Source organism: Cenococcum geophilum, assembly GCF_001692895.1.
Source record: "Cenococcum geophilum 1.58 unplaced genomic scaffold K441scaffold_104, whole genome shotgun sequence".
In the NCBI taxonomy this organism is placed as follows: Eukaryota; Fungi; Ascomycota; class Dothideomycetes; order Gloniales; family Gloniaceae; genus Cenococcum; species Cenococcum geophilum.
The window spans coordinates 24,566-38,451 of NW_027137662.1; the positions used below are offsets into that span (position 1 = coordinate 24,566).

Sequence of the window (13,886 nt, forward strand, 5' to 3'; positions counted from 1 at the left end):
TCGTTCAACTGTGCCAATGTAATGATTGTCTTTAATAGGCTTTTTGAGAGCATGCAGAGTAGACTATAAAGATAGAATATGCAAAACTTATACAGACCTTCTTACAATTGCATTTAAGCTGTGGTAAAGGGTCTGGAAGTAACCCCGCGGTCACGACTAAAAGAGCTGCTGGTTGGCAGTGACTAAACGACCCGCGCCTCACAGTCATTCAAGTCTTCCATACCACCTCCAAATACGTTGACTCCGGTAACAGCCTTGCTGCAGAGGAAATTCAGGATGCGTCGAGAATGATTTTACGATACAGACTTGGCAAACAGCTTGGATTTGTTTCCCTGAACCTTTGCGAATGAAGGAGCCGGCGCAAACCTCACCTACCGTAGACCTCTAGATATGCCAGGTCTTCCGTGTAAGCAATATCTTTCCGGAACGAGAAATACCTTCAAGCTAACTTCTTCCTCCCTCCGTAGCAACTGTCGATCTTGATGAGTGCATAGCAAGGCTTTACAAGAAGGAACTCTTGGCCGAGTCGGTCATCGAGGCAATATGCGCGAAGACGAAAGAGCTCCTCATGAAGGAGAGCAACGTGGTGCACATCCTCGCACCGGTGACGGTCGTCGGTGATATTCACGGCCAGTTTTTCGACATGATAGAGATATTCAAAATTGGAGGGCCTTGTCCGGATACAAATTACCTGTTTCTTGGTATGCAAGCGGCCTCCCCTCCTTAGCACGCGACACCCTCCCGCGCAGACGTTCACTGACAATCTCGTTCGTTCGCAGGTGATTACGTCGACCGCGGCCTCTTTAGCGTCGAAACAATATCCCTTCTTGTCTGCCTCAAGCTGCGGTACCCGCACCGCGTACATCTCATCCGGGGCAACCACGAATCGCGTGGCGTCACACAGTCATATGGCTTCTACACCGAGTGCTCGCGCAAATACGGTAACGCGAATGTGTGGCATTACTTCACCGACATGTTCGACTTCCTAACGTTGTCCGTCGTGATCAACGACCAGATCTTCTGCGTGCACGGTGGCCTCTCCCCCTCCATTCACTCGATCGACCAGATCAAGATCATCGATCGCTTCCGCGAAATACCCCACGAAGGTCCTATGGCAGATCTTGTGTGGAGCGATCCAGATTCCGAGCGCGACGAGTTCTCGCTGAGCCCCAGAGGCGCCGGGTATACATTCGGGGCACAGGTCGTGAAGAAGTTCTTGGAGGTCAACGCCATGTCACACATATTGCGCGCGCACCAGCTTTGCCAGGAAGGGTTTCAGGTGCTGTACGATGACCGATTGAGCACTGTATGGAGTGCACCTAATTATTGCTACAGGTGTGGGAATATGGCTAGTGTATTGGAGGTTAGTGATACCGGAGAGAGATTTTTTAACGTGTTCGATGCATCGCCAGAGAACGATGTGCACCGGGCGGAGCAGCAACAACAGCAAGGCAAAGAAGTTACGACGGAGTACTTCTTATAACATGGACTTAGGGCTTGTATTGCTAAGCGGGACAGAGCTGCAGGATTTTTGGCGTCGAGCGCTCTGTAGTAGCAGCTAAAGATAGGAAGGTTTTTGGTGGCATTCGAGGCGTTTTGGGCTGCGTTATTCCCTTCCATTGATTTCGGGCTACGGTCGAGAGGTGTACAGTTTGGCTGTATCTGACATTGTCCGAACAGTAGTCGTAATGCTTGTACAGGAACGAAGCACATTCTGACAAGCACACCAGGAAGTCAAAGAGCATGAGCTTATGGTTCGCTGTACATATATGGATTTTGCTCCACTAGCAACCTAGATATCTCGCTTCTACCCATCTGTTTTCCATATCATCTCCCATTCTACACATTACGACCCGCATTTCTGGGAAGACACTCAGTAGCCTGTTCACACCAACTCGCCCTGCCATGTACGTCACGAACACGATTCGATCCTCTGGGACTCCGTGGTCGACCAGCACGCGTACCGCCATAAGTGCTGCCCCGCCGGTTGACATTTGAGAATCGAGTAAGAGTAACATGGCGTGTTCCGACATATCTAAAGATGATATCAGCATAACTACATGGAGATTAACAGTAAAAGAAAGCGTACCAGAGGCAAGGGCCCGGTAATGCAATTCAGGCTCTCCCGTTCGGTAATTCGTTTGGATAAGAATGCGGCCCGTACGACAATCGGGTATAGTTCGCCGGAGACCAGTTTCAAGGACGCTGCCACCGCGTAAAATCACTACTGCACTGACCTAATAGAGAAATGAGATTTTTGATGGGGAACGGGGGAACGGTCATAGAAGACGTACCTCTCCCGATCGGTCCAGACCCATGTACGCATTCCCATGAGGAGTCCAAACCTGCTTCGGCTGGAACGGAAGAAAATCAATGGCTCTCTCGATTAGAAGCGCAACCATACGGTCAAAGTAAAAGATATAATCTTCTCTGGGTGTTTCTGGGTTTAGAAGGAGGGTATTGATGCCACGGATTTGATTCGTCTGTTTTAGGATGGTGGCATTGGAGGACAAAGGAGCATCCTCAGCTACTTCACCTAGCCGACGTAGTTCGATTTGGTGCAATTTTGATTTGTGTGAGAGTATCTTTTGAATACGGTCGGAGACCATGCCTAACATATATGAGATGACTCTATTCTGCAACAATGGAGATATATGACATACTTATAGCAACCTTATTCTCAACTCCTCGAGGTATTATAATATCTTAAAGACGTAAGCTTTTGATTCAGAAGTCTTTTAGACAAAAGAAGGCTATTACTCACCAGCTATTTCTCGCTGAGGCCCAACGTATCTATGAAAATTTGGCTTCACAAAAGAAAACCATTGCTTGATACAACCTTCTATGTCCCGTCCTCTCTCTTTAACATCGCGAAGGACTTGCTTGCTGCACCGTTAGCTTAGAAGATACTTTATTTCGAGAAGATAGATATACGTCGTCTGGAAAGGCAGAGATCGCTGTCTGCTTCAGCAAATATCTAAAGATCAGTTAGCTAGTGGTATAAGAAATGCTACGGATAGCAGAATGCTTAGGTGTTTACCTTTAAATCAAGCATATCTAGCACTCGCTGATCATGAAGGGCAAAAATGCCTTCTAATATTAACACATGAGGAGAATAGACGGTGGTAGCCTTATCGAGTCGGGCATGCTTTTCGAAAGAGTAGACAGGAATCTCAGCCTTCTTCCTAGACTACCATGAGCAATTAGGCAAAGCTGGGATAAGGCTACGTATACCCTTCCTTGATATCTCGAAGACGATCCACCAAGATATCAAAGTCGATAGCGTTAGGCGAATCGAAGTCATACTCATTCCGAAAAGCTGCTGCTGACTGCTCCGGTGTCAAAGACTTGTAGAAGGAATCCTATAGTCCTATCAGGTATGCTCATGAGAACTCTGACATGTGAGGAGAGATCAGACCATTGACAAGATAACGACCCAGGGAAGATTAAGAGATGCTACTATGGCAAGGGCCAAGGATGTTTTGCCGGAACCAGAGCTCCCAGCAACTCCAATAATGCTTGCATTCCCCCATGGCGGAGAATAATGACTTCTCTGGACCGACGCCATGGTGGGGGGAGGAATATGAGCCAAATTTCTTCCTGGAAATGATGATATCACTCCATAGTAATATGTCGACGTATAAGACGGCTAACTATAGGATAGCAATAGACCTGGTCAGCAATAAGGGAAACAATCGGCATTCGTTTCTCGAGAAATTAGTGTGAACTTAAAGAGGCTGAAGCGAGGCTTGCATTAGTCAAGGTTACCCAATCGGAGTTCGTCTGAAAGGGTTGTGAATATCCAAAATCAACATACATGCGAGGGGTGCATACGCAGTGCAGATATTCACTTGGAAATATATTTCAGAGTCTCTCTTGGTACGCTTTCACAAGCCAGAAGTATTTCCATGGAGCTACCTAGCAACGCGGCGTACATAAACCGAAGCTGCATGGGACTTGTCGGTCAGCCGGCCTCGGGCTTGAACGCTGACATAAAGCGCCAAGCTGTCGCTAAGCGGGCTCCACTGTCGAAGCTGGACGTCGAGGCATCCCTCTCTCTCCACAGCCTGAAGAAAAATCTGCGTCCGGCCCTGTACCTCGACCTAGGTCGAACAGCGCCTATCCACAACTGATGGAGATACGGTAGCAACATCTCTCTTTCACCATGGTAATACCCACCACCTTGACTATGGCGCCTGACACGCAAACTTACCGTCCGTCAGAGCTCCTCCACCGTTTCAGTCTCGGCAGCCACGCCGACGCGGCATCCCTTCGAACGTCGGGTAGACGAAATCAAACCTTCCAAGACGTAAGACCTCCTCTATGTTTGCTACCTAGCACGACCCACTTCCTCTATCTTCTTCCATGATGTGCCAAATATCAAGTTGGGAATCTCTCCGAAATTCTATGTGGAGAACATGTTAACTTGTTTTTCTGATAATCTACGAGCTTATGCTCTCGTTGTTTATTCGCTTACCACGCTGCCTTGATGGGAGACAAGAAGCTAACATGCATCGCCGCTCTCGACAGGGATATAAACTTCGTCATTATGGACTACCTGATCAACGAAGGGTATCCGTCGGCAGCGAAGAAATTCGCTATGGAAGCCAACATCCAACCGCCTATTGAAGAAGAATCGATACGGCCAAGGGTGGAAATCCGGAATGCCATTCATGCCGGCGATATTGAGACTGCAATACATAAAATTAATGACCTCAACCCTCAAGTCAGTCTATCTCCTCATTTTTTGTGCTCACCCTCTTGTTATGATTAATATAGTTCATGCACCACTCATAGCCTTCGGGTGTTGATGATAAAAAACTCCAAAACTTCAGTCTTCAATATGAACAACATTGTGTCATTTTCGCATATTTCAAGCCAGCCTCTCACCGCCAGTATAAGCTAACCTTATCCACATCTGGCAGATTCTCGACCTAGACCCTTCCCTCCACTTTGCTCTTTTGCGACTGCAGCTCATCGAACTCATCCGAAACTGCATGTCCACCCCTAATGCCGACATAACGCCCGCTCTTACTTTCGCAACCTCACAACTCGCACCTCGAGCACCCACGAACCCAGAGTTTCTGGAAGACCTGGAACGAACGATGGCGCTCCTCATCTTCCCACCGGAAAACCTAGCACCACCTCTTGCCGCTCTCCTAGACCCAAATCTACGGCAAACCGTCGCAAACCGGGTGAATGAGGCCATACTTGGCAATCAAGGTGCGCGCCGTGAGGCTCGGATAAGAAACCTCGTCCGGTTACGAGCATGGGCGGAGAAGAAGGCACGAGAAGCCAATAAGGACATTCCGTCCAAGTTGAGTCTGGGACTAGACGCAGACAAAGAAGGCCACGATGACGACGATGACGATGAAGCTATGAACGGGAACGGCGAGGCCGATGCTATGGTTTCATGATGTGATTTCGGCATTTTGGCGGCGGCGCTTTTGGTACATGGGGTCTGTGGGGGGCGGCGTAAATGAATACTTAGGCTGTGGATCGGTTGGACGGCTCCGTCGACATTAGGCACATATACCGGTCAGAAGCCCTTATTTTTGCGATGACTTGATGTAGGACATATCCCGTAATTAACGTAATACTATGCTAGCTGCACACTGCTTTCTCCAACTATGCGTATGCATTTCAATACGCACAGTGATGCCATGATTTTTCGCTTTGCCGAAACAATTGCTCGGGAACCTTTAGATCCTAGTCCATGTACTGCCCACTGTACGAAGTGGGAGGGCTAATTATCGGCGTACGGTTGCTCTGATGAATCGGTGGCTGCCTGTTTCCATCTTCGGCATGAACTTTTCCAGAATTTCTTCCATCTTTCACCTTAACGCCTAAATATACTTGAGTTCATCAAGTCTCCAGACAACCACTGACGAATCGCCAGCACTCTCGCCCCGCCATCCAGAGCGAGTTTCGATAACGCCTAGTAGAAAACACGAAAAGGCCTAGAAAGGTTAATCTCATTGCCGGGCACAAGGGTTTTCCAACCCAGCATGCACATCCACAGCGCCACCCAGGCAGGAGCACCTCCAAGCATCTCTCAGAGTTCCCTACCTCTCCGGACATAGCTCTTTGCTTCCATCATCACGTCTCGCGGTTCTTCCACCGTCTCTTGCATTATGACGCTTTGCTGTGTTCCCCACAATAGATCCCGGCGCCTGGAAATGCTTCCTCACTGTGTGTTCTATCTCCGGGTCGAGAAATTCCATCTCTTTTCCCATTGGTTCTGCTGCTACTTCTATATCCAGGCTGGGCTTATTGCATCTCGGACAGACGGCCTGAACGCGGTAGACGTCCTGATGGCGGTTGGGACATCGTGGTGGGCTGCCGTATGTAAGGCCCGGGACAGGGTAGGGACGGAGGTTTTGGATCTCTGAGCACCGGATATGCATGTGTTCGCAATGTGAGTTGATGTTGCAAGGGTAGATGTAGGTGGCGGTGACGCACATAATTGGTGGTGTGCAGTTTAAAGCGTGATGCCTCTTAGCTTGTTAGGAGCTATGTAACCGGATCTAGAGGGTTTGGGCCACGCAGAAACGCCCAACAGCAGTTCCCCCAAATCCACTATGCTAAGGGTTGACTGCTTAGATCTGATTGAGCAGCAGGTTCGGATTGGCGAGTTAAGAAGTGTTTCTTGAAAACAAAGTAGTGTGCAGTGCATTTCCTCATTGATTGACGGTAGCGAGCGGCAGTACTAGGATGAGATATCGGAATGAGAGTCTTTTGGGCGATTAAAATTGCTATAATTGATAGTAGATGTACTCAGTATTCAATGATGTGTATATTACGTTGGAGAAGAACCGCAATATTGTAAGCGTTTAATTGATTGAGGAATTAAAGGAAGCCACGACCATAACATGAAGCAAGGGTAGAAGATGAACAGCACAGGCAAGAGTAGCAGGATAGAATTTTATAGACAAGTGAAGTAACGTGACTAAGTGGCCAACAAGGTATCGATTATCTCATAAATCAGACCCTCGGGAGACCGTTGGTACGTGCACTACGCGCAACGGGCGGGCATACTGCTCCTTATTAACCAACGAAATTTTCTCCTGAGGGTGAGAGTTTATGGTCGCAGCTTTGGTGGTAACGGAGCGTCAAATGCACCAAAAATCACCTTTTTCACTGCTGTATCTCAACTATTTTATAGCTCCTAGTTATTATAAAAATACTACGAGGTAAGAGCTCTTTAGCTTCTCTATCTATTGCATTAAAAAATGATGTTATAGCTATATTATATAAAATATTAGATATGGGCAGTCAGTCGCATTTGTGGTCAGTATTTTATCGCAACCTTGTCGCAAATCTTACCTTACTGCCATACCTTATATATTTCTCTACATCTAATTATCTCTAAAACGCTAAAAGCTAAAAGCCCTTTATTTCCTCTATTGCCTCTATATTACGGCGATATTATAGCTCTATTTTATGAGAAGTTAGATATAGGTAATTAGTTAGTATTGGTTGGTTTTAGTTAAAATCTATAAACATCTCAATTTAAAATCCAACTTACGTTCTGCGACGATATATCTTACCCCCTAGTATTCTTAATAGGGGGTTATAATCTATAAGTATATAGATACGATTACCTAAAGAATCAATTGTATCAATAAAATATATAATAAATCTTGTGGTTAGGACGTTGCTCGCAAAAATACACAATTTCTAATTTTTAAAACATTTACTTCTCACCAAGGCGACGCCCATAAGCTCTCAGATCCTCGGGAGAAAATTTCGTTGGTTAATAAGGAGCAGTATGCCCGCCCGTGCGCGTGTCGTCTTTTTTACCTAATTCTGAACCGTTATTACGTTATCGCGCGCGACGTCCTTAAGCAGTAACTATCGGGTATTCCCTATACTCCTTCTACCGTTATCTTCCTTATTAGCATACCTACCATTTCCTTTATTTTCTGCGAGATACCATCAACGAATTAACTAATGGACACTAGAACACAGTTTATTCTAGTTTAACGTCAGCATTACTATTATAAATTAAGCTAACTCTCCTCATCCCCTTCTCCCTCAGCCCACTCCAAATATCTCATCGACCCTTCATACTTCAAATTAAACCCAAATTTTTTTAATCTCGCCTTCATAACAGCCCCAACGGCCCCCTCTTCATCCTGACTCCACTTTGCACGACCCCACTTAAGATCCGACTCATCTTCTCCCCGGAATCTGCACTGCGCAAAATCAATTATAATAACTCGATATCCGCCTTGGGCATGGGCGTCCGGGGTAATTAGTATGTTAGAGGTGCGAATGTCTTCGTTTAGTATATTATGGTCGGAGAGGATGTGTACGGTTTGAATGGCCTGGTTAACGATGGCCTGCCAGGATGTATGTGGGGCCTTGTCCTCGTCGAGCTGGGCGAGAGTAAAGCCGGGGATAAGTTCGAGCAGGATACCATTTACTTGGAAGAGCTCGGAGTCGGGTGGAGCAGAGTCGACGTCGTTTTCAAGATATAGTGGTTTAATGCTAAGTGTAGCTAGCGCAAATAGGCGCGGGATTTGGGTCCCTTGGTAACTTTGCAACTTAGTATATACTGTTGTTTCGGCTTTGAACATGTCTATACATAAATCATGGAGATAGGTTTCGTTTTCAGCAATATCCCAGCCTTCTTCCGGCTCCTCAAAGTCATCGTCGTTGCGTAATTTATCTAGAAAGTCCTGGGCGCGGCTACTGCGGACAAAGTCGATATAGGCGGATTCGTAGTCGGTGGTCCATGGATCGATCATCTTGTCCTTACGGAGCTGCGCTGCGAATCGCCAGTCGTAGAGCTTAAGGATTGCTCGAGCAGGGCTAGTTGTGGGCTGTAACACGTCGACCTCCATTACGCAAGAGAGTGTCCAAGGTTGATACAACTTCCCTATTCGGACTTGCAGATTTCCCCAAAATGTTTGCTCGCCCTCTGTGTATAGGGTTAAACGATCTCCTTCTTTATAGGGAGAGCTACGAATTAAGTTAGCAAACTGGCTAATATATACGCTACACCTAGGTACTTACGCCATGTTTGTCTTGAAAAAAATAGGGTGGATTTGGTTAGAAATAGTTTTTGGCGAAATTGGCCGGGTGGTGGTTCGAGGCGAGACGTCTTGGCATATTAACATGGGGCCCCAGGAAGCGCGACACCCCCCAGCGAGCCATTCGCCTAACGTAGGTGATGGGGTTATGAAGGTGACCCTGGTTATGAAGGTTTTGAACATCAAAGTGTTGGAGCACAGACGAAGCAAAGCGCATAGACGAAATTTGTTTGCAAAACCTGCAAACCTTCATCACCTACGTTCTGCTTCCCCTTCTTCTTCCCCTGCTAAATTACACCTAAAGTGAAAATTTCTAGCACAAATCAGCATTTCCCTTCCTAAATTCAGTTCTTGCGAAGCTAAAGTCTCTATACAAGAAGCTATATAAGACGTTGAATCGGGGCGTTGAGCCGTTAATTCGCAAAGCCTCCGACATTCGCATATTATCTTCCTCCACCGTTGCCCATCGCCTTGCTGGGCGTCTCACTCAACACCTAGCCTATAAAACCCTACCGCATTCTTATTAGGAGGATTAAATTATTAAATAGATGCGCGAATATTAGTCCTAGGGCTTTCTGATAAGAGTTAATATACTTCCTATGATTATAAACTTATTTTAAATAGAAGGCAAGTCGTAGGTAAATATTAGGGGGAGAGATTTATATAACGCCACGAGCTCTATCCCTTGACACGGCAGGCCCTCGGAGGAAGTGGACCGTGCGCGAACACTAGAATCAAAACAATGCGTGTATCTATATAGGATTCAATCATCAATTACACCATCACTAAAATACCGTTCTGCAGGAAGGATAACTGCTGGCTACCTCATATCGGGTGGCTCCAAAGATTAAGCTTATATAGTAATTTTATATAGGATTTAACGAATATTACTGGCTTTATATTTCTAAGTACGTGTATTCGGATTCGGTTAATCTAATTGGTGGATTCTTATCGATAACCTGAGGACCCATTTTGCCGTGTTAAGGGATACCAAGGAGGCACGGGGACTGCGCCAGGAGGGAGCATAGGAGGGGCGGGTGCGATAGATCCAGGAGGCAAGAACAGATTAGGAGGGCAAGTATCCAACCAGGGGGCGGAGGAGGAACGTCCCCAGAGACCGTTGCTAAGTGGAAAGTTGAAGCCAGGGGTAATAGCGCGGGTAGGGGTGGGTGGGTTCACCACAGGAGCAATATCTGCAGCAAGAGCGTCTGCTGCTCCCCCCTGGGCATTGTTCTCTTGGGGCAACCCCAAGCAAGTGGGGCAGAGTACATCAAAAAATCGAAAGGGAATAGAAAAGTTGTGCGGGCGACTGGCATTAATATCAGCTTCTACGGTATTACACCTCTCGATCGCTCCATTTGCTAAGTGGTTGCAGTGCTGGTAGTGGTCCCAAGCCTATCTGCACATGTAGCTGGCGAAGAGTCGAACTGGCGAGAATAGTATAGTGTTAAAAAGGGAGAGTGGTAAATAGGTTGCAAAAAGAGGTAGGGTAATTTAGAGAATGGTTTAGGGAGCGTTCGAGGAACATCGAAGAAAACAGACTAGCCTTGTTGCACATGAGAATGTAGAGAAATGCACTTAAATACTATCTCGAGAACCACAAAAGCAGAGTACCTGCTGTTAGTGAAGTGTAGGAGACTCATCAGCGGGGGTGGTGAGCGCCATAGTTATTGAGACGAGGAAACGCACGAGGTGGAGAAAGTCAACGACACCTTCATAGTGACAAGTTCCTAACAGTGAAAATGCTCAGTCTGCTAACATGAAACGAGCAACGGTGCCGTTGCGTGTTACACAAATATGACATGATCCTTGTTGAATCAGTAAGCTTCCAACATCCAGGCTTAGTGGAAGAGGCAATTTTGACGCATGGCGCAGCTGGCAGTTGTTGATCACTGCTGTGCTAGGAGCCGCCAGACGGACACATGAGGCATTTGAACGACAATCTGATCCGCTATTTAAGCCGCCGTGCGGGCCGCCATGTGAGCTGCCATCTAAACGACACTTTGCCCAATTCCTTATGCCATTTCTAGTCGTGGTAAGGTGCATGAAAGTATGCTAGACACATGACTGATGGCTAGAAGAAGAGAAGCATTCCGCGGTCTGAATAGTTTTGCAGAAAGATGGTGGTAGCCTTCTTCGTGTCCGTGGGTGCATTCCCGCCGCAGCCGGTAGAGAAAATACCACGTCTCGGAGTTGTCATCCACAGCCGAAGATTGGTGGCTTGACGTGTCGCGAGGTTGTGCCAAGAGAAAGACTGTGCGTTGTTGACGGGTTAGAGATGCAGATTGCAGGCGGTGGAGGCGGTGCAGATGGTGCAGACGGTGCAGACAGCGCCGGCAAAACGGACGGGATAGCGGGATGCATCACCGTCCTCTGAGTGCATAATTTGAAAGGGTAACATCTCCCAACGTGCCGTGAGACTTTACCAATTGCCTCATGTCCAGACTGGATGGAATGTATGTCCTGGATGTGATGTTCCTCAGCTCGCTGCAGGAACAGTCACGCCAAGGTAGCCAAATACGAGAAGCGTCCCGGATTCGTCGTTGGTTCTCTCCTGTCGAACGGCACAGCCCTGAAGCTTGAGTTTGGAAGACAGGCCAGCTATAATATAGTAGTACTTCATCCTCGCCCGGTCCAATTCATATGTGCAGGGCGCCGCTGCTCTACAAGTGACCAAGCTTTCGCCGCGCCGCCGCACCGCACCGGGCATCTTACCCTAGTGGCTACCGTTGATCATTCGTCATCTAGCGCCCCCTCCCTGCTCCCAGAAGCAACTGCCACTACGGTCGCACCTCGACAACAACACATTTTGCCGCTATACCACCTTCCGGAAGGAGTCGCTCGCAGTGCCTATACAATTGGCACTTCCCCGCCGCTGGTTCCGGCAGGCATGGACGACGACTTTGCGCGGCGCTGTGTAAACTGACCTTTCTGCGCCTCGACAAGATACCTCACCCCAAAGAGCCAGGTCAATACGCATAATTCCCGTCAAACATCTCCACCAGCCTTGCATCCCCACTATTACCGATTTCTCCGCATTCTCCAACTACATCGCACACTCTGGCATTGACTACCTTTCGCCGCTATGTCTCTCATCAGGGGAATACAGTCAGCCATCTTCCATTATGTGTCCTGTGCACCATGTACAGGATATTTATACCGCAGCAAGAGGCGGAAACAAGCAAAGAGAGATAGGGGGCAGAAGAGGCAGCTCGAAATGGAGCAACCGGATCTATACCGTCACCCTGAACCCTCCGCGACAAATCCGTACTGGTCCGAAGAGATTGTACTCGGACCAGGCCCTCCACCGCGAAGAACAGGTCGCAAGGCACACAACGGGAGCCAGAGGGGTATCACAACGGCAGGAACACACAGCACTGGTCCAAGCCGAGGAGGAAGCAGTCTGGATATGAATCATCCAGAGACTACTGATCCAACCCGGACCTCAGATGATACGTTGAGTGGAGACAATTGGAATAGACGGCGTTATCAGAGAGAAGATGAAGAGCTATGGGGATTTGGGGAACCGGATCCGACAACGCGGAAGGGTTCTCAAAGCAATGGCACCGGTTCGTCTGTAGGAGTCGCCGGTATAAGCAGACCAGGAACTGCATATTCCACTGCGGAAAGCTACTACACCGCTCGCGCACCTCCAGTGAACGATCTCCACCCTCCCGTCGTCAGCATGCCTTCTCCGAATGCTGCAGACAATAAATGGATGCTCCAACCTCCGCCGAGAGCGAAGATCATGAACGGGAAGGAACGGGCCACCGACCGAAGTCGCAGCGGAAGTGGTACCAGCAGCCGCATAGAGCTGAATTTGCAGCGCCAAGTCAGCGCGAGACAACTGCAAGTGAAACTGGAAAGAGGCGAAACTCCAGAAATGCCTCCCCTATCACGAGGCAGCTGCTACAGGAACGCAACAAAAGGCCAGCGCCACGACCGGGACCCCAAGACCCCCAAAGCCACCCTTCCCCCTCTAAGCGGATCCCGCAAAAAGCGCCGCAGCGCACCCGTAGCCATCTCCTCCGACTCCACCGACGACGATTCCTCCGGCGAATCAAGCGACACCATCGTGCACACCGCGCCGACCACCTCTCCCACCTCCAGCCTCCGCATCGTGCGTGTCCGCAACAGCAGACACAAGCTCTCGACCGTGCTATCCGGTGAATCCGCATGCCCTTCACCCTCCTCCCAAAGCAGCTCCGATCAAAACGCGCACCCATCCCCTTCCAAGCCGCGCCGACCCGCACGCATCTCCCGCTCGACCACCATCACCTCCTCGGACCCCATTCCGCGCGCCATGAAGTCGCGCGCCCCGCTCGCCGCGTCCGACGTCTCGTCCCTCAACATTCTGGAAGACCTCGTATCCCCACACGCGCTGCTGAACTCGCGCTTCGTGTCGGCGCCGCTGATGGAGGCGCGCATCCGGCTGCCCGAGAGCGACTGCGCCGAAGAGATGCTGCTCGTCGACGTGCAGCACGGCGGCGCGCTGAAGGGCGAGGGGAGGGTACTGGGGAAGGTGCTGGATGGGCAGGGGAAGGAGCGGTCGCTGGAACGGGATCCGAGGATGCGGTGGAGTGTGGATTTCTAAGGGAGAGAATCTCTTTTCTAAGGCTGTCCCTTCTTCCCTCTACATCATCCTTTCTCATTGATTAGATAGTTTGCTTGGGTACGGCAGCGTTACGGCCTGGGGGTTGGTTTAAGCTTTTTAAAGAAGGGGCTTGTTCTACCATCTCGACAGCTGGGTATGTGAGCATGTTACAGTACTCGATATGCCATTGTATTCCATTCCGTTCTTCTGTTTCTTGTTCCGGCAACACTGAAGCGTTTGAAGCGAGCATTCAT

General features: G+C 48.7%; 5 protein-coding genes across 5 annotated transcripts; 3 read left to right on the forward strand and 2 right to left on the reverse strand.

Moving 5' to 3' along the window:
• Positions 1–299: 299 nt before the first annotated feature.
• Positions 300–1,634, forward strand: K441DRAFT_21826 (Ser/Thr protein phosphatase-like protein catalytic subunit). The gene is made up of 3 exons (XM_067640582.1): positions 300–406; positions 468–701; positions 780–1,634. The coding sequence occupies exons 1-3, from the start codon at positions 391–393 to the stop codon at positions 1,481–1,483; spliced, it is 954 nt and encodes a 317-aa protein (XP_067496407.1). The 5' UTR covers positions 300–390; the 3' UTR covers positions 1,484–1,634.
• K441DRAFT_711843 (uridine-cytidine kinase-like protein-like 1) lies at positions 1,495–3,568 on the reverse strand (the record flags this gene model as incomplete). Its single annotated transcript, XM_067653906.1, has 9 exons — positions 1,495–2,035; positions 2,090–2,237; positions 2,295–2,611; positions 2,664–2,705; positions 2,765–2,878; positions 2,935–2,977; positions 3,041–3,185; positions 3,235–3,362; positions 3,419–3,568. The coding sequence occupies 9 exons, from the start codon at positions 3,566–3,568 to the stop codon at positions 1,785–1,787; spliced, it is 1,338 nt and encodes a 445-aa protein (XP_067496408.1). The 3' UTR covers positions 1,495–1,784.
• A 621-nt stretch (positions 3,569–4,189) lies between these two features.
• On the forward strand, positions 4,190–5,417 carry K441DRAFT_691428 (uncharacterized protein; the record flags this gene model as incomplete). Its single annotated transcript, XM_067652482.1, has 4 exons — positions 4,190–4,214; positions 4,252–4,309; positions 4,531–4,726; positions 4,926–5,417. 4 exons carry the CDS (start codon positions 4,190–4,192, stop codon positions 5,415–5,417), a joined length of 771 nt encoding a protein of 256 aa, XP_067496409.1.
• Positions 5,418–7,982: 2,565 nt separating this feature from the next.
• Positions 7,983–9,161, reverse strand: K441DRAFT_671600 (uncharacterized protein). Its single transcript, XM_067650442.1, has 2 exons — positions 9,022–9,161; positions 7,983–8,967 (listed from the first exon to the last, which is right to left on the reverse strand). Exons 1-2 carry the CDS (start codon positions 9,024–9,026, stop codon positions 8,013–8,015), a joined length of 960 nt encoding a protein of 319 aa, XP_067496410.1. The 5' UTR covers positions 9,027–9,161; the 3' UTR covers positions 7,983–8,012.
• A 2,962-nt stretch (positions 9,162–12,123) lies between these two features.
• On the forward strand, positions 12,124–13,632 carry K441DRAFT_597114 (uncharacterized protein; the record flags this gene model as incomplete). The annotated part of the gene is made up of 1 exon (XM_067645048.1): positions 12,124–13,632. One exon carries the CDS (start codon positions 12,124–12,126, stop codon positions 13,630–13,632), a length of 1,509 nt encoding a protein of 502 aa, XP_067496411.1.
• Positions 13,633–13,886: the final 254 nt, after the last annotated feature.

Bases quoted from the DNA above. Each gene is read 5' to 3' on its own strand.
- K441DRAFT_21826 (XM_067640582.1), top strand. The intron at 702-779 runs GTATGCAAGCGG...GTTCGTTCGCAG, and splicing joins TACAAATTACCTGTTTCTTG to GTGATTACGTCGACCGCGGC.